The 21,887-nt window shown below is 37.6% G+C and overlaps 1 protein-coding gene across 2 annotated transcripts in view; it reads left to right on the top strand.

The window, feature by feature from the left end:
* Positions 1-21,887, top strand: part of pyroxd2 (pyridine nucleotide-disulphide oxidoreductase domain 2) — a 72,407-nt gene that overhangs the window by 8,322 nt on the left and 42,198 nt on the right. For both annotated transcript variants that reach the window (XM_039774599.1, XM_039774590.1), the window contains exons 4-11: positions 10,178-10,251; positions 12,088-12,243; positions 12,438-12,591; positions 15,182-15,243; positions 15,702-15,799; positions 20,144-20,285; positions 20,532-20,666; positions 20,893-20,965. In XM_039774599.1, the coding sequence (XP_039630533.1) occupies positions 10,178-10,251; positions 12,088-12,243; positions 12,438-12,591; positions 15,182-15,243; positions 15,702-15,799; positions 20,144-20,285; positions 20,532-20,666; positions 20,893-20,965 (894 nt within the window). The remainder of the gene's footprint in view (positions 1-10,177; positions 10,252-12,087; positions 12,244-12,437; positions 12,592-15,181; positions 15,244-15,701; positions 15,800-20,143; positions 20,286-20,531; positions 20,667-20,892; positions 20,966-21,887) is intronic.

Genomic DNA, 21,887 nt, shown 5'->3' with positions numbered 1-21,887 from the left:
GATGTCATAGGAACCTGTGGTAGTTTCTGTGATCTTTCCTAATGAAACAGTGAAAAATGTGTTGGATGTATGCTTTCACTGCAGTGGGTTCTTCCCTGAACTGTGTAAGCACTCCAATAGGTTGTTAGTTAGGTTCAGATCTGTAAGAGTAACATTATTGGGAGATATGCCTCCTTACTGTGCACTTGAGTTGAAGACCACTCTAACTTGTCCTGACTTGTGAGGATTGTTTATGCCAAAGGATGGGGGATACCAACATACTTCATCCATCCATCCATTATCCAACCTGCTCTATCCTAACAACAGGGTCACGGGGGTCTGCTGGAGCCAATCCCAGCCAACACAGGGCACAAGGCAGGAAACAAACCCCAGGCAGGGTGCCAGCCCACCACAGGGCGCACACACACACACCAAGCACACACTACCCACACACCAAGCACACACTAGGGACAGTTTAGAATCATCAATGCACCTAACCTGCATGTCTTTGGACTGTGGGAGGAAACCGGAGTACCCGGAGGATACCCATGCAGACACACGGAGAACATGCAAACTCAATGCAGGGAGGACCCAGGAAGCAAACCCAGGTCCCCTATCTGTGAGGCAGCAGCACTACCCACTGCGTCACCATGCCACCCCCAACATATTTCATCCTTCCTTTAATGGCGGAGCTGATTCAGCACGATTGTTGTTCAACATCTTTTGCATGAATGCTATGAAGTGTTCTCTCATTTCTGGCTTGTTCTTCAGTGTTCTCTTTAATGAAGCAAATATTGACACAGCTTGCTCACAATTATTTGGAAGAATGAGTTTTGGTGTGCGGAAAGTTAAAGGAGCCATCCAACTGTTGGAACTCACCTTGAAGAATTCCTTGTCCGTGATTTCAATTAACTCTTTATCTTTGAAACAAGGATCTATTTTAATTGTCATCAGTGGTGGTCTTCAGGCATTAACTATGATGTCTTGTGTGTCATTAAGCATCTCTTTGTGCAGATTAGATCTGTCTCTCTCACACACATATTAGCTTTATGGACATTGCCTGAAGTAAGGGACACGCCCCCTTTCAATCACACTTGTCTTGTAAGAATTGTTGTTACAGGGTCTGTGTGTTTTATTCATGCAGATATCCCCCACAATGACCCAGCCTAAATTAAGACGCCTAAATTAAGCCTCTGAGCATACAGAGCACCTTTAGGGCCACTGCACTGTTGTCATGCCTTCTGGACTCACAGATTGTCTCTGCCCAGTAGGAAGAAGATGTTAGCATCTTTGTCAGGAGGTGGGATATTATAAGCTACACACTTCAGATGAGGATGGTACTGTGCACCTTCGGGTGTTGGAATCCCCTTCAGATCACTTGGTAACTGCTCACATTCAGACACTATAGGAAGAGGAAAATTGTATGTTCCCTTGGATCGCTGCTACAGTAAACTTATTTGCACGTCTTCCTGTAGTATTCATTAGGCCTGCGCATATACCTAGAGTATAGGAGAAAGATTTCCCTTATATATTATGAAAGAACTCTGGGCTTGCAAGTTAATGATTGCTCTGGTCATCTAAGATAGCATATATCTTAATGGCTTTCTGTGGTTGTTTCTTGGCAGATTTTAGAATAGAATTTTCCACAAAGTCCTTCTCTACATACCTCGGCACATTTAGTAGATACTGGACTTGATAGTTTCTCAGATATTTCCCTGCCATGTTTGGAGATGAGGGCAGAATCATCCTTGATTGTTTTAAGAGATTCATGGGAGTATGGATGGAGAACAGTAACATGCTGGTCAGTACCACATCCAGAGCATCTGATTCTGGCTTTACACTCTCTGGCAAAGTACACCGTTGAAGCACAATGTCTGTAGAATATTTCATGCTTTTGAAGAAGTTCTTTGTGCCCTTGTATGTTTTTTTTTCTCTGAATGCACAACGCTTCTAAAGGGGTTGTGGTTTTCTATGTATCGGGTATTGGTGACTGGGATTGTTGAGTTTCTCTTCTGTCACATCTTTGATGGCAGCTGATATGTTGTCTGAGATTTCCATCTTACAAAGAAATAGTGCCTTTAATGTCCTTATGTTTAGCGCTTAATTTCTAAAACCTCATGGGTGTTGAGCCCAACAGATTTACTTCATTCACTGACAAGTGTAGATCATTTTAGGCCTTGGCAATCTCTCTAATGAAATCTGAGAAAAAGGAAAAGGGTGGGAAAGAGACTTAATGCTCTTGTATTTATCTGAAACTCACAAAAGTCCACTTCTTTTGAAGATGGTATGGCAATTTTGCTACCAAAGGGCTAACACCATGAGAGGTATCTAAATAACTGAGACCAGGTAAATGTGGATCTGTTTTAGCAATCTGAAGTTCAAGGAGAATATCACCAAATTCCTAAAGCTTATGGCCATCTTTGTTGGACAATTTAGATACTTTCTGCAGTCTCTTGAATAAGACAAGCTTAATTAATTCAGAGCTTCATTATGTTTGATTTAGTCTCTCCCAGGCAAGGGTGAGGGCTGTGGATGGATTATCATCGTGAATACTTTTGAAGACTTTTGACACTTTTTTCTGATCGGTGCCCAAGTCATCTCACCTCTAGCTCTAGTGCTTCCATGGGCGAGATGTTTAAGTCTTGAACTGCTGTCTTAAAAGTGAATCTCAAACTCCTGTAGTTCCCTGGGTGGCCATCAAACCTTGTCAGACCAGTACTGATGAGCTGTCAGGGGATCTTCTACTTTACAAAGTCTGATACTGCAGTTCTTAAGGTTTTCATTCCCGTCTGATTTCCTTGATTGTTACTGTAGCTGATGGCATCTGGTGAATTCTACTTAGGTGCCAGTGGGCTAAATGGAGTTCTGTATGAGTCCTGCTCAGGTTTGCTTGGCGTCTGAGTGTCATGCAACATGTTTTGTTGATGAAAACTGAGTGTCATGAAGCCTATTACTGGTTCTGGGAGGTTTAATAGGGTTCTGGTGTTCTGCATCTGGGAAGATTCATGGCAGTGTATAAATAGGTAGATTATGTACTGAAGACCTGAAGGGATTCATAGCACTCACAATGGGGAGTGCATTAGAGTGATATTCACCAGTGGATGTCATGGCACTTTTTGGCAGATGATATGCTATGGACATGTGCTCAATGCCTTCAAGAGTGGGCATTGTCAGTATTCTGACTTAAAACCAATTGCAAAGTCATTTTTGCAAGATCTTCCAAGGCAGTTAAGATGAGAGGTGTTTAACAAAATCTTTCTCTACTGCTGTTCCAAAATACTTAGTTTGATCAAGACTGCTGCTTCTTCTCGTTCCTTTTGGAGGACCTCTAATTGAGCCTATTCCTCTGCCTGCATGCATGCAGCTTCCTCCTTAAGGGCTGTTTCCTTTTAAATGCTAAATGTTTGAACCTTTGCTGCCTCTGCTTGTGCATGGCGGCTACTTAAGTTTGATCTTTGGTAGTTTGACGGTAGTCACCTTAATGATTTTTCTTGAATGCCTAGATCGGGGTGGCGAACTCCAGGCCTGGAGTGCCGCAGTGGCTACAGGTTTTCATTCTAACTCTTTTCCTAATCATTGAGTAGTTTTCACTGCTAATTAAATTTTTCCCCGTCACTTTAATAGCCCTGTTAGAAGAGTTCAGCCCTCTGAATTGGTTCCTTTCTTCATTAAATGACAGCCAAGCAGAAATGAGATGTGAAACGAGCTAACAGATGACCAGCTAAAATGGGGCTTCAAACTCCAACCAACTTCATTCCAATCAATTTCTTAATGAGAAGCCGATTCTTGCTGTCAATTAAACTCATTTCATGGCTTGTTGCTGCTCTCATTCTGCCTCAGCACATATTTCGAAATCTGTTGTTTTTCTGTTCTTTCTAAGAGCACTGTCAAAATGTTTTGGTGACCTGAGAGATCAACCTTACCAAGACCATCACCTCTCTTTAATTTCAGATATTGTGTAATGAGCACAGGGGAGCTGGTCATGTGGTGGCTTGTTTTGTGTCTCATTATTGTTTGGCTGCTAATTAAAGAAAAAGAAAGAACTATGGGGCCTGAGTCAAGTTAATTAAATGAAGTAATCAGCAGCAAAAACTGGTCACCAATTAAGAAGATGGTAAGAATAAAAACTTGCAGCCACTGCGGCACTCGAGGCCTGGAGTTCGCCACCCCTGGCCTAGATGATACTGAATAACAGGACATGGTATCCTGCAACTGCCTAGTCCTATTTTTAAACCTTGACTTGGCATCAAGATACATTATATGCTTTTACTGATGAAGAGGAGTAAGGCTATTCAACTCCTGTAATGCTTCTTCCATGTTAGTATTTAACAGAAAGGCAGAATATTTCACAAAATGTCTCTTGTGTTTCTCATAGGCATGTTTATTTTGCAAAGGCATCCTTTAAATGCTCTTGATTGCCACTGGCAACAATTGCAACAGCGATACAGTGAATAGTTTTATTCTATAAATCTAACAGTCTGTCAGACATTTCTATCCTTTGACTTTCAAAACCTTCTCTACATATAAAAATGGCTTAACTCTATGTTAAGGCCAGGCAAACAGTTCTTTCTCTGTTCCAATATCACCTATAGGTGGGAACAATTCACTGGGTTAGTGCAATTCTAGTTAGTGCACGGATTCCAACTGAGACATACTGTGACAAGAAGAGCAGCATGAGTTTTCATGCTGAGGAGCTGTGAGTGAACATGCAGGGGTAACGGAATGTTATCAAAACAAACAAAGTGGCAACAGCAAAGAGAGAGAAAGTTCCAGATCTTTGGTTGCACAGTAAGTCAAATATATAATGAAATATGTAGACATCTTTTCAACCGCGGTGATACTCAAATGGCAATTCCTTAGATAAATTGTACAAGCACAACAGTGGTGAAATATACTATTGTCCATTGCTTGTTTGAGCAGTGATAAGTGTGCAGTGATTTAGGTACAATACAGGCACACAATTAAAGCACAATCCTTCTATTACCCCCAGAGTAATGAAGGCAGGCAAATATTTAACAGTCTTTTGATTAGCCCCAGGCTAGAAACATTCCATCCCCAAATGCTGTTTTAGCAAAGTGTCCCTCCTAAGACCCAGTCTGTATGGAGTATGTGTTTCCCTGCTGATTGTAGTGAACAAGGACAGATAACTCTACTCTCCAAGAAAGTCAAAGGCTGAGTATTTGTATGCTATAATACAGGGTACTGACAAGAGGTTATACCAAGTATGGAAGATGTATTACAAACCACAGCTTGAAGGTTAAAACCTCACTAACTTGAAATACAATATGGCTGAAGGTAAACTAAAACCGAAGAAGAGCCAGGTGGAAAGTATCTAGGGATATACAACTATGTAACAAATTAGGAGGGGAAACAGAACTATAAAAAGATGTCTAACAATACTATTGATTCAGACTGCTGTAGCAGCACAGATATTATGTGTATTTCTGTGTACATACTGAATAACATTTTTTGTTTCAACAATTTGCTTTTTCATTCACCTGCACTACATTTGTAATTAGTGTTTAGAATGCTGAATATTTAAGTGAAATTGCAATTCATAAGATTTGAACTGAACTAAACATTTGACAGAGCTGCATGTCATAAAAAACGTGCTTCATGTAATAACTGAATGTATGTGTAAGGTGAGTTATTTTTCTATCCCTGGATACATATGATGACCCAAACTATTATAGAATTGTTTGTAGTTAATGGTGTGCCACTTATGTACCTGAAGAAATGTGTTGAAAGCATACAGTAGCATATTGTAAGTCACAAGTCAGTGTTTTAAAAGACTTGTTGTCATGTATTTCACTGTTGATAGACTTAAGATATACTTTTGTGCCGCTATGCTGAAAAGCACACAAGCTGTTGTGGGATGTGATACAAAATGAGCCAACATAAAAAAAACAAAATTAAGAAACATTCAACACCAGTAACGACGTACTGCACGATAACGTGCAGTGAATACACTTGACTTATAGTTTTCATTCTCTTTCTCTGTACATTTAGCATTTGTTTGCTTGGAGGTTGATGCGCTTGCTGCTTTGTTAGCAGCTCTTGTTTTCTCCACTCATGCGGCCCACTTCTTCTCTTCTTCTATCGGTATCTTTTTGTGTTAAAACTGATTAAGTCAGTTTTTGTGTTGCAATTAATTAATATGTTTTTCTTAATTTTTCGCTTAAGCTGGCACAAGAATGATTTAAGATATGAACAGGTAGGGGAAGTAACGGTGAAGGTGGTAGGGATGAGAACGACACCCGTACGCATGCGGCGCACGGCCTCCCTGCTGCGCGCTGCCGAGAGTTGATTCTGCAATAAAATAAAAAGAGTAATAAAAATCATCATTCCAAAAGCGGACAGTAGACATCACGTAGTATATGTGTAACAAATTTCAGATCAATAGGTCAAAACAAATCCTGGACAGACAAACGGACAGCCATGGTAGCATATTATATAAGAAGATTATATATATATATATCTATACTAATAAAAGGCAAAGCCCTCACTCACTCACTCACTCACTGACTCATCACTAATTCTCCAACTTCCCGTGTAGGTAGAAGGCTGAAATTTGGCAGGCTTATTCCTTACAGCTTACTTACAAAAGTTGGGCAGGTTTCATTTCGAAATTCTACGCATAAGGGTCATAACTGGAAGCTATTTTTCCCCATATAATGTAATGGAGTCTTGAGTTGGAGATGGCCGTGGGGGGCGGAGTTTCGTGTGACATCATCACGCCTCCTACATAAGTACGTAGATAACAAGGAAGAACTCCAAACAGCGATCAGCACAAAACGCCATTTCACAATTGAGAAGGCAGAAAAACATTATGAAGCAAATGATGCATACAAGCATATTCATAAGTACAGCTACTGCGGAAACAAAGCACGGCGTGAACCGTAAGTTTATATTAAATTAAGTTCATAGACAGGCTGCCACTAGCGTTTGTAATTTAGTGCCTGCCCATATAAGGCCGTCCATCAGCGGCAATCCAATACAAACACTGCCGGTAAATGTTCACGGTGAAGGACTGTGCTTATGCAGAGGAAGATGAGATGGTCAGGGTGGTGTTTGGCACAAACTCATTGAAACTGCGAGAGAAACTTTTAAGTGCCGGGTCTTAGCTGACATTACACGAGATGGCACCAGTACAGCTGGGAACCTTCGATGCAAGAACACCAAGCGGCTCACGTGAACTGGACGCAATGCGCAGACAAAAGCAACAGTTCCAAAGAGTGCTGAACAAAACCGAATTACACAATTGAGAAGGCAGCAAAAAAATATGAAGCGCCTTATACATACAATCATATTCATAAGTGCAGCTACTGCGGAAACAAAGCACACGGTGGAAAAAGTGAATGTCCTGCTAAAGGAAGACAGTGTAAAAAAAACCCGTGCATGCAGTTTGTCACATCACAGATAAAAAGGAAGACGAGCTGTTTATTGATGCAGTAAGGAACTAATCGATGAATGAAACCTCTTATCTTTACAACGATTGACAAACACGGAATGTAACTTGAACACATCCTACAAATACGAGCCTGATTGAAAGAAATAATGATAATCAAATCCTTGATGACAGCAACATTCAATAACACTCACAAAACAATTACTGTATATTGACAATCATGTTACGTTATTTTTAAAATGTTCCCTTTTCTTTTTCATAACTTCTACTTCTCCACTGCGGTACACGGGTATATATATAAATGTATATATATACCCCGATCTACAATACATACTTTAGCATAGACAAGCCACACGCTGCAATTGTAGAGTCTTCGCCTCTAACGCCGACATTGAGGTTCGATTCCCGAGAGGGGTGTACTGACTATGTACGCTACCCGATTCATTTTACCTTCGATCTCCTTGGTTTGGGACGATGAAAAATATTAGGTTAACGCAGAATCATGTTACGTTATTTTTAAAATTTTCCTTTCTTAGCACAAGCACAGCTGAGAAGCTTCGATGCATGTACTCCATAACGCGTTAAAAATAACGCATTTAATCACACTTTCAATTCCAAGCAAGCGGGAACTTTTGTCAATGCATGATTTCCTGGTACATCCATTACACTGATGCACACATCACAGCTACAAAAATGTTAGAGTCGGAATAAAGCGCTCCTACGACTGATCATTTCGACTACCCGAGCGAAGCCTTGATAAAAGCATGGTTTTGTGCACACTGAAAAGCAAGCAAAATTAGATGCATTACAGAAAGCGGACTTTGTGGCTCTTACTGGGGATCATTGGACTTCCGTGACCGTTAGTAATTCTAAATACATCTAATTACAAAATGTTCAATGATCACACTGTTTTAGCCTAATGTACAAAATAATTTTGGCTAATGTTACTCAGAGTTTAAAGATTAAGTTGGTCAAAAATGACTTATTTTTTAAGAAGAAAAACTGCACTTTATGTTGAAATTTTGGTTATTATTATTTAAAGACAATACTATTCTGAAAATGTACTTAAAGTACTTAAACTACCACTTTATTTTTAAGTCTGCCCAATTTTAACCAGGGATGATATTTTTGTTTCTGTTTTGAATTCAAATGCAGTTTAAAAGCTTTTTTTCAGAAATTAAAACAGCTTCAGTTTACAATATTCATGTCCATGTCTATTATTTGATTCTGTCGCCCACTAAAACCGTTTTAAATTAAAAAAAAAAAATTTGCGATTTGGGGCAAATTTACATGTGTGATTACATACGATTAATCAAGATTAATTCTTACACAGCCTCTAATTAATTGGATTAATTTTTTAATCGAGTCCCACCCCTAATATATATATATATGTAGATATATATATATGTAGATTTGTATATGTTGTATATACAGTATGTATATACTGTATGTGTGTGTGTGTGTATATATACAGTATGTGTATATATGTATATGTATATATGTATGTGTGTATATGTATATATAACTGTATATATATATATATATATATGTGTGTATAGATGTGTGTATATTTATATATATATATATATATTGTGAACGCTGGCCCCGGCACAGACAGACGGACAACATATTTTTGCCCAACACACTGTTTATTTACAAGTTCGCTATTTACAAAAGTCACGTGCACTCACACAAACCCCAGTGCCTCTAGCACTGATTCCCCCAAGTCCAGGGCCCACAGTTCTGTGCCTTGCTTCCTGGCCGCCTCCTGTCCTCGCTCTCCAGCTCAGTCCGCTTCCTCCCGACTTCCACCACTGACTGGAGGGAGGCGGCCCCTTAAATAAGGCTCCCGGATGAGCCCCAGGTGTTCCGTCCTTAGCCACGCCCCAGCGTGGCGGAAGTGTCGGCTGTCTTCCTGGCAGCTCTCCGGGTGCCACACAAAGTCTTCCCAGTGTGGCGGAAGTGCCGGGCTCCCGGGATAATTAGGCACCGGGGCGCCGCCTGGCGGTGGCCACGGGTCCCTACAGGGCTGGGCTTCAAAGCCCTGTACCGAGGCCCCTGCCTAACCAGGACGGACGCCCCACTCTGTCTGGAGGAGGCACTCGCCCTCCTCCGGTCCTCAAGCGCCCCGCCGGGCTCCAGTCCTGACCGGCAACCGCACGGGATAAACCGGCATCGGCGCCGCCTGGCGGTGACCACGGGCCCCTACAGGAAGGGCTTCCATGCCCTCAACCCGTGGCCCCAACAGAACCAGGGACGGGCGCCCCTCGCGGTCTGGAGGAGGCACAAGCCCTCCTGGGAGCCCGGCGGGGCCACATATATATATATATATATATATATATATATATATATATATATATATATATATATATATATATATATATATATATATATATATATGCCAGCAACACTCATGACAATGACAAAACAATTACATTGTCAATCATATTACGTTATTATTAAAATGTTTCCTTTTCTTTTACTTCTCCGCTGCCAATCGCAGGTATTTTGCTATATATATATATATATATATATATATATATATATATATATATATAATATAAATAGATAGATATGACAACAACACTCATATCAATGACAAAACAATTACATTAACAATCACCTTACGTTATTTTTAAAATGTTTGCTTTTCTTTTTCATAACTTCTTTAACACACTACTTCTCCATGAAGCTTGGTATTCTGCTAGTATATATATATATATAAGAATGAAAGCAAAACGTATTTCCTTTTGAAAACTTCTAATCTAGTTCATTGTCCATTACATTTAGGATTCAAGTTCTCCAGAGCATCGTATCTACTCAGTTTGCTGAGGCCTCAAATATATAAAGATTTGGAATTGAAGGTAAGGTATTTTTTTTGATAACCACCCATTCATACATTTTTCAGGACCTGCTTATTCCATTTTAGTGTCGGACAAAAACATTAAAATAACATATCAGTTTCAATCATGTATTTGTTTCTCATAATTAAATTGAATTTGTTGTTTCATATTGTTTGTATTTTCTGCTCCTGCATGTTAAAAGCAGGAGGTAAAAATACTAAAATGAAAGGAAATTTATTACTTTACTGCTCTCAAAAGAAATGTTACAGAATCAATCATAAATATTGCAAGAGGAGATTTGAAAGTAATCAGGAAATTTACAAGAATAGCTCTCCTGTCAAGAGTACAGTATGATATTATCCAGGTAGTCACACTCTGCACTTTGACCTCCAAAGGTCATGCGAAAAGACAATTTCCTCACAGGGATTAATAAAATACAGCATATCTAAAATTGAAACAGAACCACAGAACAACCTCTAGGCTCTATAAATATCTTGAGCTGTCTCCATACTTATAATGTATGTAAGGAGAATAACAAGAGGAAAACTACATTACTTGATAAAATGAACTTTTGATGCTCATCTCGAATTAAAAAATTGATAATTCCAACAGTGTCTGAAAGGAATGTCCTATAAGTAAGCAATGTAATCTTAGAGAAAATATGCAGAAAAATTATGGCTAGAAAAAGATCAAATATTCAATGAATTTCAGTAAACAACAACATCAACATGTGTTTATATGGCATGTTTTCATACAAATAATGTAGCTAAAAGTGCTTTACAAGATGAAGGAAGAAAAATGAAAAATATAAAATTAGATTAAGCAATACTAAGTAACAAAGAATAAAGTAAGGTCCGATGGCTAGGAGGACAAAAAAAAAAAACTCCAGAAGGCTGGAGAAAAAAAAAAATCTGCCGGGGTTCCAAGGCCACGAGACCACCCAGCTCCCCAAATAATCCATCTGTTTTGTAAATCTGGAGTAGATAGCAATAACATAAATTTCAACATGCATAAACAAAACTCACCAGAAGTCAATGTTGTGTAATTTTCTAAGAATACTTTACATTTGTTCCATTTCAGAAATTTGTGTTAATAAAATGTAATGGTAAAGGCAGAGTAATACTTGCAGTATTTTGGATTTTTTAGTTAATATATCATAATCTTTTACAATCGATTACAATATATATTAAATATGTAAAATATTAGGCTGAAACATGCAATATATATATAATATGTATAATATAATGTATGTAATATATATATTATGTAATATTGCAATATATATATATCTATATGAAGTTATAATAGAATAAATTACTAAATAGGAAAAGGACTGAATGTAACTCAACGGTTAACTAAATGTAACTTAAAGTTTAAATGCATGAGATTTCTGCCTCATCAACGTAAATTTCCAAGGTTAGAATGAGGTAAAGGAGTAACGATCACCAGAAAATGAGGATAAACTGATGGTACAGCCCATACACCCATCTATGAAGCGATGCCAAGATCAATAGGACAATCCACTAAACGCCCCTCTTAATGAAGCAGTGTTTGGAATAATGGGAGAATTGACATGAGTCAAAAATAACTGGTGAATTTACTTGATTGGAGGAGATTATTAAGAGTCAGATGGTGTGATGTATTAGATCAGGTAATATAATTAGAAAAAAATATAGAAATGAGATGAATTATTTAACTCTGTGGTCACTCAATGGACTGAGACATTTGTGCATAACTCTGTGCAAATAAAGAAATATTCTGCTTTCTCATTTGGACTCTGTGACTGCCTTCTCTGAATACAGGAAAACATACTGAGTTTAGTTATAATCAGCACTCATATGCCTTATGTTCTTGTAGAAACATGGTCTTAAAGTGTATCTGCGCAATCCTCATTCGTTTACACCATTGCTGGAAGAGGGGACAGCCGCTCATCCTCCTCGATCTTTGCTTCTGGGAGATGACATGGCTGAGAACCAACATCAGATCAGTGTGTTCTCAAAAAAAGATGCCAAAGTAAGATATTCAGTTTGGTAAAACTGCATGTGTTTGTTTATCCTGAGTTTTATGAATGTATTTAATACTGCTGTGAGAGTCTTGAAGATAAATCACTTGTTCAGTCTTGTTTAAACATAAAAGTTAAAAGCTAGGTTAATGATCATGATCTGTCCTTAACATTCTGCTTTAATGCTATTTACTTTTGTTTGTAGGCATACCCCTTGTACCAGACCCACATGGAAAAGATTGCCAATGCAATTGAGCCTTTACTCGATGCCCCTCCTGTAAATATAGCAGGCATTTTTTCTGGGGCACTAAAGGAAAAATTGGTTGCACTAAGAACGTTCATGCCACTTCTACAGACTGGTATGTTGTCATAATAATTCATGGCGCATTGTAGGCTCCAGACAGTTATTCATTTATTAACTCTTCTGTTAAAAAGTTATGCAAAAATGGTAGAACACACAGTCATTTGGCTGACTACGCATAACCTATGCAGTCAAGTGTCTTTACTCTCTTTGTTATGAGTCCTAAACTCTTTCCTGAGACAATTTATTCTACGCATTTCTTGTTATATATTATATTAAGAAGTAATCCAAATCTGAGGAATTTCTTCTCACAGCATATCTTCACATTGTGTGATAAATCTGGAATCCATCCATCATTTCTTTAAACCACTTATTTTCTGTTTTTGTTTTTTTTTTCTATTAAAGGATTTCAAAAAGGCACGGCATAGCATAGTACAGCAAGACTAAAAACTAGCCCTGGGTAGAACATGAACTTATCACAGGGGGCACAGGCCAATTTACAATCATCAAATAGTATAATCTGCATGTATTTGGAATCCTGGTGTAAACCAGAGTACCCAGAAAAGACACACCTGTGCTCAGCCAAACATGAGCACTTCACAAAGAAGGCTTTCCACACCAGCTTACAATTAATTTGGAATCCAACAAAATAAAAGGTTAAAATCAGAGTCATTGTATGACTTCTCTGAGAAACACTTCTGCCTCTGTTTAAGAAAAACAACTTTTCTTAAAGTAATTGCATAACTATAGAAAATTGCTCTGATTCCTTGAAGCTATATAACTGGGCATGCAGTCATTCTTTCATAAGAACCACACGGCCAAGTGACCACAACTCTCTGGTATTACATTCAAACACCCTAGTGATTCATGGTTGCTTTGAAACTAAAAGTGACATGCTACATTAAAAACTGTATAAAATGATAGGAAGGTGAAAATGTAAGAAGATTAAAAGCACTTTAATGTAAAGTATATGATCTAAAAATATTTGTTGACTGTTTAGTATATCCATATAGAGGGTATGGTTGGTCAGAGGTTAGCCCTGCGGTCTCACAATGTACTTTCTCCCTGTATCCACAGAATTTTTTTTCAGGTTCTGTGATTTCCACACAGATACAAAAGGACTGAGTGTTAGGCTTATCTGCAAGGCTAAACTGGCCTAGTCTGGATGCTTATGTGTGTGACCTAGAATGGAGTTTCATTCTCTGTTCATTCCTTTATTGCCCTTAGCTCACATGATATTTCAGAACACAATAATGTTTGGGACGATTGGTGTCACAGGTTTTTGTGATTCCTCTGGTATGTTTCATTACTTCATTAGTGCAGGCATGAAATAGCTAGCCTGGCTTCTACACTTTGGAGTCTGTAGTTGACACTGTTCAACATGAGGACAACAGCTGTGCCAGTGAAAGTCAAAGAAGCCATTATGTGGCTGAAAAACAAGGGGACATCCATTAGGGACATCAGTAAAACCTTACGATTACCTAAATCAACTGTCTAGAATATCATTAAGAAGAAAGAATACATTTGTTGACCTCAGTAATTGCAAAGGGACTGGTGGGCAAAGGAAGTCATCCACTGCTGATGACAGAAGAATCCTAACTGTGGTGAAGAGAAAGGCCCAAACGCCTTCAGGAGGCAGATGTGAAAGTGTCAGACTACTATCTGCCGAAGAATTCATTAACAGAAAATATAGAAACCACAATGCAACATGCAAAGCACTAGTTTGGAAAAAGGTCTGTTGTTGACAGATGAGACAAAGGCTAATCTGTATCAAAGTAATGGCAACAGCAAAGTGTGGATATGAAAAGGAACTACCCAAGATCCAAAGCATCCCAGCTCATTTGTTAAAAATGGTGGTGGGGGTGTTATGGCTTAAGCATGTATGGATGCTACAGGTACTGGCACACTTATCTTCCTTAATGATAGAACTGGTGATGGCAGTCGCACAACAAATTCTTAAGTGTAGAGAAACATCTTATCTGCTCAATTTCCAGTAAATCCCTGCAAACTCATTTGATGGTGTTTCATCCTACATCAAGATAATGATCCAAAATACTGCTAAGGCAATATAGTTTTTGAAAGCTAAAGAATTAAATATTCTTGAATGGACAAGCCAGTCACCCGATTTCAATCCAATTGGGCATGACTTCCATATACTGAAGAGAAAACTTAAGGGGACTAGCCCCCGAAACAGACAGGAGCTGAAAATAGTTGCATTAGAGGCTTGGCAGAGTGTCACCAGAGAAGATACTCAGCATCTGGTGATGTCTATGAATCACAGACTTCAAGCAGTCATTGCATGTAAAAGATATATAACAAAGTACTAAGTATGACTGCTTTAATATTCCTGCCATTGCTGAGTCCCAAACATTTTGATGCCCTGAAATGGGCACCTACATGGTGTGACCAAAATGTATGCAAATAATCTTAAATGTAAGTCTGCAATGTGCACTTTAATTATGTCTGAATTGTTTGATTTGTAATTTTAAACTGTGGAGTAGAGGGATAAATCAAGGAAAATGTGTCTTTGTCCCAAACATTATGGAAGATATCTATCTATCTATCTATCTGTCTGTCTGTCTATACTTAACTCATCTAATCTTATTTATTAAAATATGCAGTGTTGTATATTTTGTATATTTATAAAGGAAGAAGACTTGGAAAGAGCATTCCAGATTTCTATGAACTTTTAACAGCACCAACAACTAAAGTAAATAGCAGAGTTTAATTATTAAGCTTTTTTAATGCCATTTTTCTAGATATAAAAATGTGATTACTTTTAATCAGTCTATTTATTGTATGATTTATATATGCATCGCAATTTTTTAAACAAATTGAAATTAACATTTAATAGTGGATTTTTGTATATGTTCTTGTATGTTTTTCTTGTTAGATGTTAACCAAATGTCAGTAAAATAACTTAGTCAATATTTAACTACGCAAGTGCTGACTTGTACGTTAGTAACTAATTTTTAAATACGGTTACATTAATAATTACTAGTAGGATGCTTTCAATAATAATGCATTTACAACTGATTTTATATCCGTTTATAAACGCCTACAAAGGAATGACTAAAACATAGTATCATTTGCATTTGAGTAAGCTACAAAAAGTCCAGCATTTTCATTGATTTCACTATACCTTAAGACAGGTTATTCTGTTCACAGATTTTAAATCGCTGGTTTGATTCAGAGCCCCTAAAAGCTACTCTTGCTACAGACTCCTTGATTGGTGCAATGCTTACGCCTAGCACACCAGGAAGTGGGTATGTAAGTTTTCTTCATTATTTTCTCAGAGTAGATATTATACAGTACAGTTATTAATTATAGCTTCATTTTACGGTACATATAAAAATGTCTTTTCACAAATTAACTTACTGTTTAACAATATTCGTGATAGGGCTTCAGAAAGTCAATTCTTTAAACATAATGAACAAATTGCTTTGATATTGGTACTTACATTTTGAGTTTATTATTATGTAACTTATTCATATTCTTTGTTCCAAGTTCATGTTGTTTCTACCGTTTATGCAATACCAACGAACATTTATAAAAACAAAAGACTGTTTATAGTCAAATATGAGAAAATTCAGCCTTTGAACATTCAAAAGAGAATAAACAATGTATATAATTAGAAATAATCAATGACTTAGTGACATGATGGTTGGTGCATTTACAGAATCTTCCCTTCCCTTCATGGGTTTTTGTGTGGGTACTCCAATATTCCAAAGATGTATATTGTTAAGACAATTTTTTATTGACCCTAAATATTGTCCTTTATGAGTGATTGTGCCCCATGATAGATCAGAAATCTGCCTGTGGTTAGTTTCTTCCTTTCACTCTATGTTGTATTAAATGGCTACGAAAAAAATGGATAGATGATAATGAGAACATGTATATGTAGAATATTTTGATTTGTTCGGCTTAGTATAACAGGAAAATATTAAGATATTTTAGTAGTCAATGTATGCAACACTATACAAAATAGAGTGAGGTTATTAAAGGCATAACGTGTCAATTGGCCTTTAACAGGAATTTTGCATGGAACTGATTCAAGAAGCGGGAGTTATGAACTCTGAACTCAGGAGAGATCCTTGGGTCCATTGCCCTTTCAGTGAATGATATATTCAACACCTATGGCCTGCCTTCTTGAATAACAGTGATCTGTATTTCAAATTCATCTGAGCCATTAACCATAATAGGAGGGGTAACAGGGGCAAAATTCAAACTACTATGCATCAGCCATTGCCAGAAAATATGTAAAGTGTGTAGCTAGAAATAAGCTACAATTTACAGCTCCAACATGTTGTCTAAAGACATAAGGTCCTATGTAATGAATTAGGAGCCAGTTTACATGATGACCCATAAAGACATTCAAAAGGGGGCCTTTTCAATGTTGAGTAACTCAATGCATTTCATGACAGCTGCATCAAGTACAAAAATCCAGTCCAGTTCTCTTGGTTGGAATAAGCAGTGCATCTCAAACACTTTTCGAAATCTTGGTCAACTCACTCTGTCTGGCCAATGGCCTCAGGATTATAGTGAGCTGTTAAATTGATGGAGCATCCAAACCTTTTACAAAAGGATTTCCAAAATCTAGAAACAAACTGAGATCCTCGATCTGACACTATTGATGACAGAAACCATGAATATACAGTACGTTGCATAAATACATCAGCTAGCAATTTGACAGATGGTAATCCCTCCCATTCAAAGGAATGAAATGAGTGTATTTAGAGAACCTGTTGACTACTATTAAAATATTTAGCAAACAAGGTCACAGGCAAACACTGAAAATTTGCTGTAAAAAAGCTTTGAATACTATATCTGCTTACATTTTTTTCAGTTAGGTGGTGTATATTATGCATATATTTAGGATACTTATTATTTGAGAGCCAGTATCATTGTTCACATTTGAAAAGCTTTACAATTAAAGACAGAAATATGGATACATAAGTAACAGCAAAGGTATTCCTTTTTGAGATCGACTGTTTAAGGTTCCATTCAATAAAACAGTTTCATATTTAATTGGTATACAGTATTTGTGAATTAGCCATTGTAAGACGTATTGGAATCTTCAGGCACAGGCTTTAATTTAAGTTATACAGGAATGCACAGTCATTTGTTCTTTTCACAAACACACTATGGTGAAGTAAGAAGAGAAAGGTGTCAAGGCCATCAGGGAATCGCTGAAAGACATTGTTTTTTAGGCATATAAGATTAATGCAAAGAAAAAAACACATTAATCTTGATTAAACGAAGGTGTACTGGATTATGTTTCAGAATGAAAGGGCTATGTCAAGTATATTTTAAATAAGTGTATACTTAATAATTATATTGTGATTATATGTGTATAGAGTCCGTGTTGTGACTTGTTCAGAGTACAGTGAAATTATTGTTTGCTTGTGCTTGTCAACATGCAACATGTTACCACTCTGTGGCAGTATGATTAACTTAGCATATCTACCGTACCTCAAAACTTATGTCTTCCTTATCTGAACATTTACAGAACACTTGATAATATTCTCTTGATTCTGATACAAAGTATTACATTTTACAAGCCTGAGATTTAATTAATAAATCAGGAAATTTGTAAACCTCACTCTATTCATTTAAATTCAGAAGGAGAAGAGAAGAATAGAGCGTATCATAAAGTTATAGTGTTAGTTTTTAGACCTCTGGGCATCTGAGAGGAACAATTGACAGATGGAATGGTCTATAAAGTTGTAAATTCTGTCATTCTTAAATGTACTGTAGATACAACTGTGCAGAATTTTCAGTATAACAAACAGCCAACACATACAGTACCTTGTTGTGAAAATTGAGAATCCCAAGATCCCCTTTACACCAATGAGAATCTTCCAAAGGACAGGTGCTTGACTGGAACAGAGAATTTGAGAAACTGCGTTAGCCATAGCATCTGGCAAACAAAAGAAATGGGTGTGTAAGATTTTCTTTTCTGTTGCTGTTACATTTTACTTTGTATTTGCCATTTTAATAGTTTCCCCCTATTCATTTGGCTAATAATGTTTATTTCTGCTAAGTTTGGACTTTATTTTTTCTGAGTTTGTCCACATTGGATGAGTGTTACTACATATAATTTATATACCCTCAGTCTGGCAGGTAGGGTCACACAGCCCTAGTGTATCTTTCAATGACTTTACCAATTACTTGTTTTTCACACCTTGTCTTCTTTTCTCTGACACTCTCATGACATTTGCATCTCTTCTTTCTCTAAGTTAGCCTTTACTTTAAATGTCCTCCCTGTTTGTGTTACTTCTTGCCAAGCTCTGGTTTAATTCATTGTGGTCCTTTTTGGCTACATGGTCATCAGGCTGGAATTCTCTCTAGCAGCCATTAGTGCCTTGTCACCCCTTCACCATTAAAATGCAAGTCCTTCTTGCTAGCACCACACAAGCCAATTTCGTTAATGGTAACAACAGTTCCACTTCTCTAAAGTTGCTCCCAGTACTTGGATGGAAGAATACTGGTGCACTACCAGTCCTTCCTGACCTTATCCTTATCCCCACTTTCTAGGCATTGTATGATACCATCTGCTGGTAATAAGGCTGTCTGACCTCCTCACAGACATTAATGGGTTTATTTTCTCAAAGTGTAGAATCGGGTGAATATAGCAACCTGGAGGAATATACATGCTCTCTCGAAAGATTCTAATCTTTCTCTCTATGTCAAAGAAGGACAGTTTAATAAAGAAGTAGTCTTTTTTATTGAATCATAAAATTAGCGGCATACAAAACCTTTGACTCCTACTCTTCAATTTCTGAATTTGACTCCTCTGTTTGTAATTAGAATAATATATTTACCATGTTGACTGAATGCACAAAACATAAAAGAGACAAGACATTTCATTTCTGCCAGTGTGAATCATAAGGCTACTTTTTAGCACTCTAACTGGTTAAAGTTCAGGTTTGTGAGTAACATCTCTCTATTATAAAAAAAAATCTTGGGTCGAGACGTGATTTTCTCAGAGAAACTTTAAAGTCCCGCAAGACAAGGCAGTGAGACAAAAGGACAGCTGCTGTACAGGCTTTTAAATGTTCAAGGCGATGCCCGACATGCAGATCACGCAGCACGGCACAAGCAGCAGCAGCAGCAGCAAGCCAGCTGATCGAGCACAGAGGAGGTAAAAAAAAATTATTTGTTTCCCATTGTATCACCGTTTAAGAGGGGGTTTCGGAGGAGCGACCGCATCTCCTTACCTTGCGTTCAGCCCCCCTCTTCACAATGTGAGTGGCAGACAGGGGGAAGGGGTGGGCTAGCAAAGCAAGCAGGGAGCAAAGCCCCCTAGTTTAACATAAGGTTAAATTTACAAAGTGAAAAAAGAAGCTATATTTGTATCAAAATTCTAAAAGAAAAATTAGTTTATTCGAATTAGTATATGTGAAATGGGAAATTTTAACACATCATATTACAATTTAAATTTAGTTGATACATTTTTTTCTGGCTCCAACTCCAGTAACCTAATTATTGCTTCATCCTCTGACTCCACAGCATTTGGCCATATGTATGGGTGTGTAACATTTTAAATTCATATTTTAAATTCATGAATGTACATTAGAACTTGATTATTCTGCATTTTTTCTATGTAGGTATGTGCTTTTACATCATGTTATGGGAGAGATTGAAGGGACTAAAGGTGCATGGGGTTATGCAGAAGGAGGAATGGGTGGTGTATCAAAAGCAATTGCCAATTCAGCCCAGGCTCATGGTGCATCAATCTTCACTGAAAAGGTGAGGACTGGTTAATTAGAAATGAATACTCAGAGACTTAAACCATAGCTTTAGTAACGTTTTAAAAACATACACTAAGCTTGGAATGAGATCTGAAGTTATAATACTTTTTTCCATTTCCTTAATATTTATGTATTTCCTAAAAGATTTTTAATTACTTTGTGGCAGGCTGTGGTCAAACTTTAAATATAAAATCAGTCACATGCCATCAACTGGTATTCTTTTTCTGTCTTCTGCTGATAAAAGGCCGTGCAGCAGATTCTGGTGAATGACGATGGCAGAGTTAAAGGGGTGCTTCTAAAAGATGGAACAGAGGTTCACAGTAAAGTGGTTCTTTCCAATGCCACTCCACATGTGACCTTCAGGGAGCTTACGCCTCAGGTGTGTGACAGGTTGGTTTATCAATAACAATTTTTATGTCCTTTGAATGTGCTTTTCTAAACTCAAATGATAAAAAAACCCAACTTTTTTACTGAAGTAATTAAAATTAAATTATTTATGTGCTTATAAGCCATGATATAAATACCTATGTGTAAATAAATTTTAAAAAATCAAAGAAAAGTGTTCCTGGTGCCATCATAAAATTATGTTTTACTGTTTATTGTAGAATTTCCTGCCTCCGGAGTTCACTAAAGCTGTTTCTCAGATTGACTATTGTTCTCCTGTCACTAAAATTAACGGTAGGTACTACAGAACACTGGTAGGTTCTGAAATATACCCAGTGGGTCATATTTGACAAATTCAACCGATCTTTGGTTCTGACATTACTCTGCCATTGCTCAGAAACTGCACTGCTAGAGCCTTTACATCCAGCTAATGTAGTCTTTGTTAATGGCAAGCTCATATTGGGTTGGGTGAGGAGGTACATAATGGCACTGTGGTTAGCACTGCTGCTTTATGGATCCAGTGTCCAGTAAGCTACTGTGCATGTGGTGTTTGTATATTCTTCCCACAAATTGTGTGGGTTTTTCAGTAGGTATTCTGTTTGTCCTCCCATACCCCCCAAGGCTGTGTGTGTTCCTTATGTTAATTTGTAATTTATGTGTGAGTGTGATTGTGGATGTGTGCATGAATAAGCACTGAAATGGAACAGTGGCCCATTCAGTACTGGTGGTTACACTGGAAGGGCAATGGACTCCTGCATCTGTGAAATGGATTAAGTAGAATTTGGGAATGCTATGTTATACGTTTTTATAATATATATTGTACTAATGGCTGATGGTGATTCTTTGTATGTGGCAACATGGAGATATAGTAGATAGCACTTTGGCACTGGCTCATTTCGGGGCTGAGTGAAGGTAGTGATGCCTGTTTGCTGTAATGGAAGTTCTTCTAATCCAGGGTGCCTACAGTGGCTCCACATAAGTTTTGTAAAAGTGATTTTGCACGTTGTTCTTATGTTTGCAATTTTGTAATTTTGGAAGACAATGTAGTGCCATATTTACTGACAACTGTACATTTCCCTTAGGACAATGTGTGTTAATGAGGATGTCTTATTTGTTGAACTACAATCTGATCCAGAGGTTGTTTCTGCCAGTACAGCCTCCGGCTTTCCATCTAAAAAATGTAAAAATTAAAAAATAAAATAGATGGCTGTAGCTT

Source organism: Polypterus senegalus, chromosome 1 (genome assembly GCF_016835505.1).
Source record: "Polypterus senegalus isolate Bchr_013 chromosome 1, ASM1683550v1, whole genome shotgun sequence".
Taxonomy (NCBI): domain Eukaryota; kingdom Metazoa; phylum Chordata; class Cladistia; order Polypteriformes; family Polypteridae; genus Polypterus; species Polypterus senegalus.
This window is presented reverse-complemented; position numbering and strand designations above follow the sequence as displayed.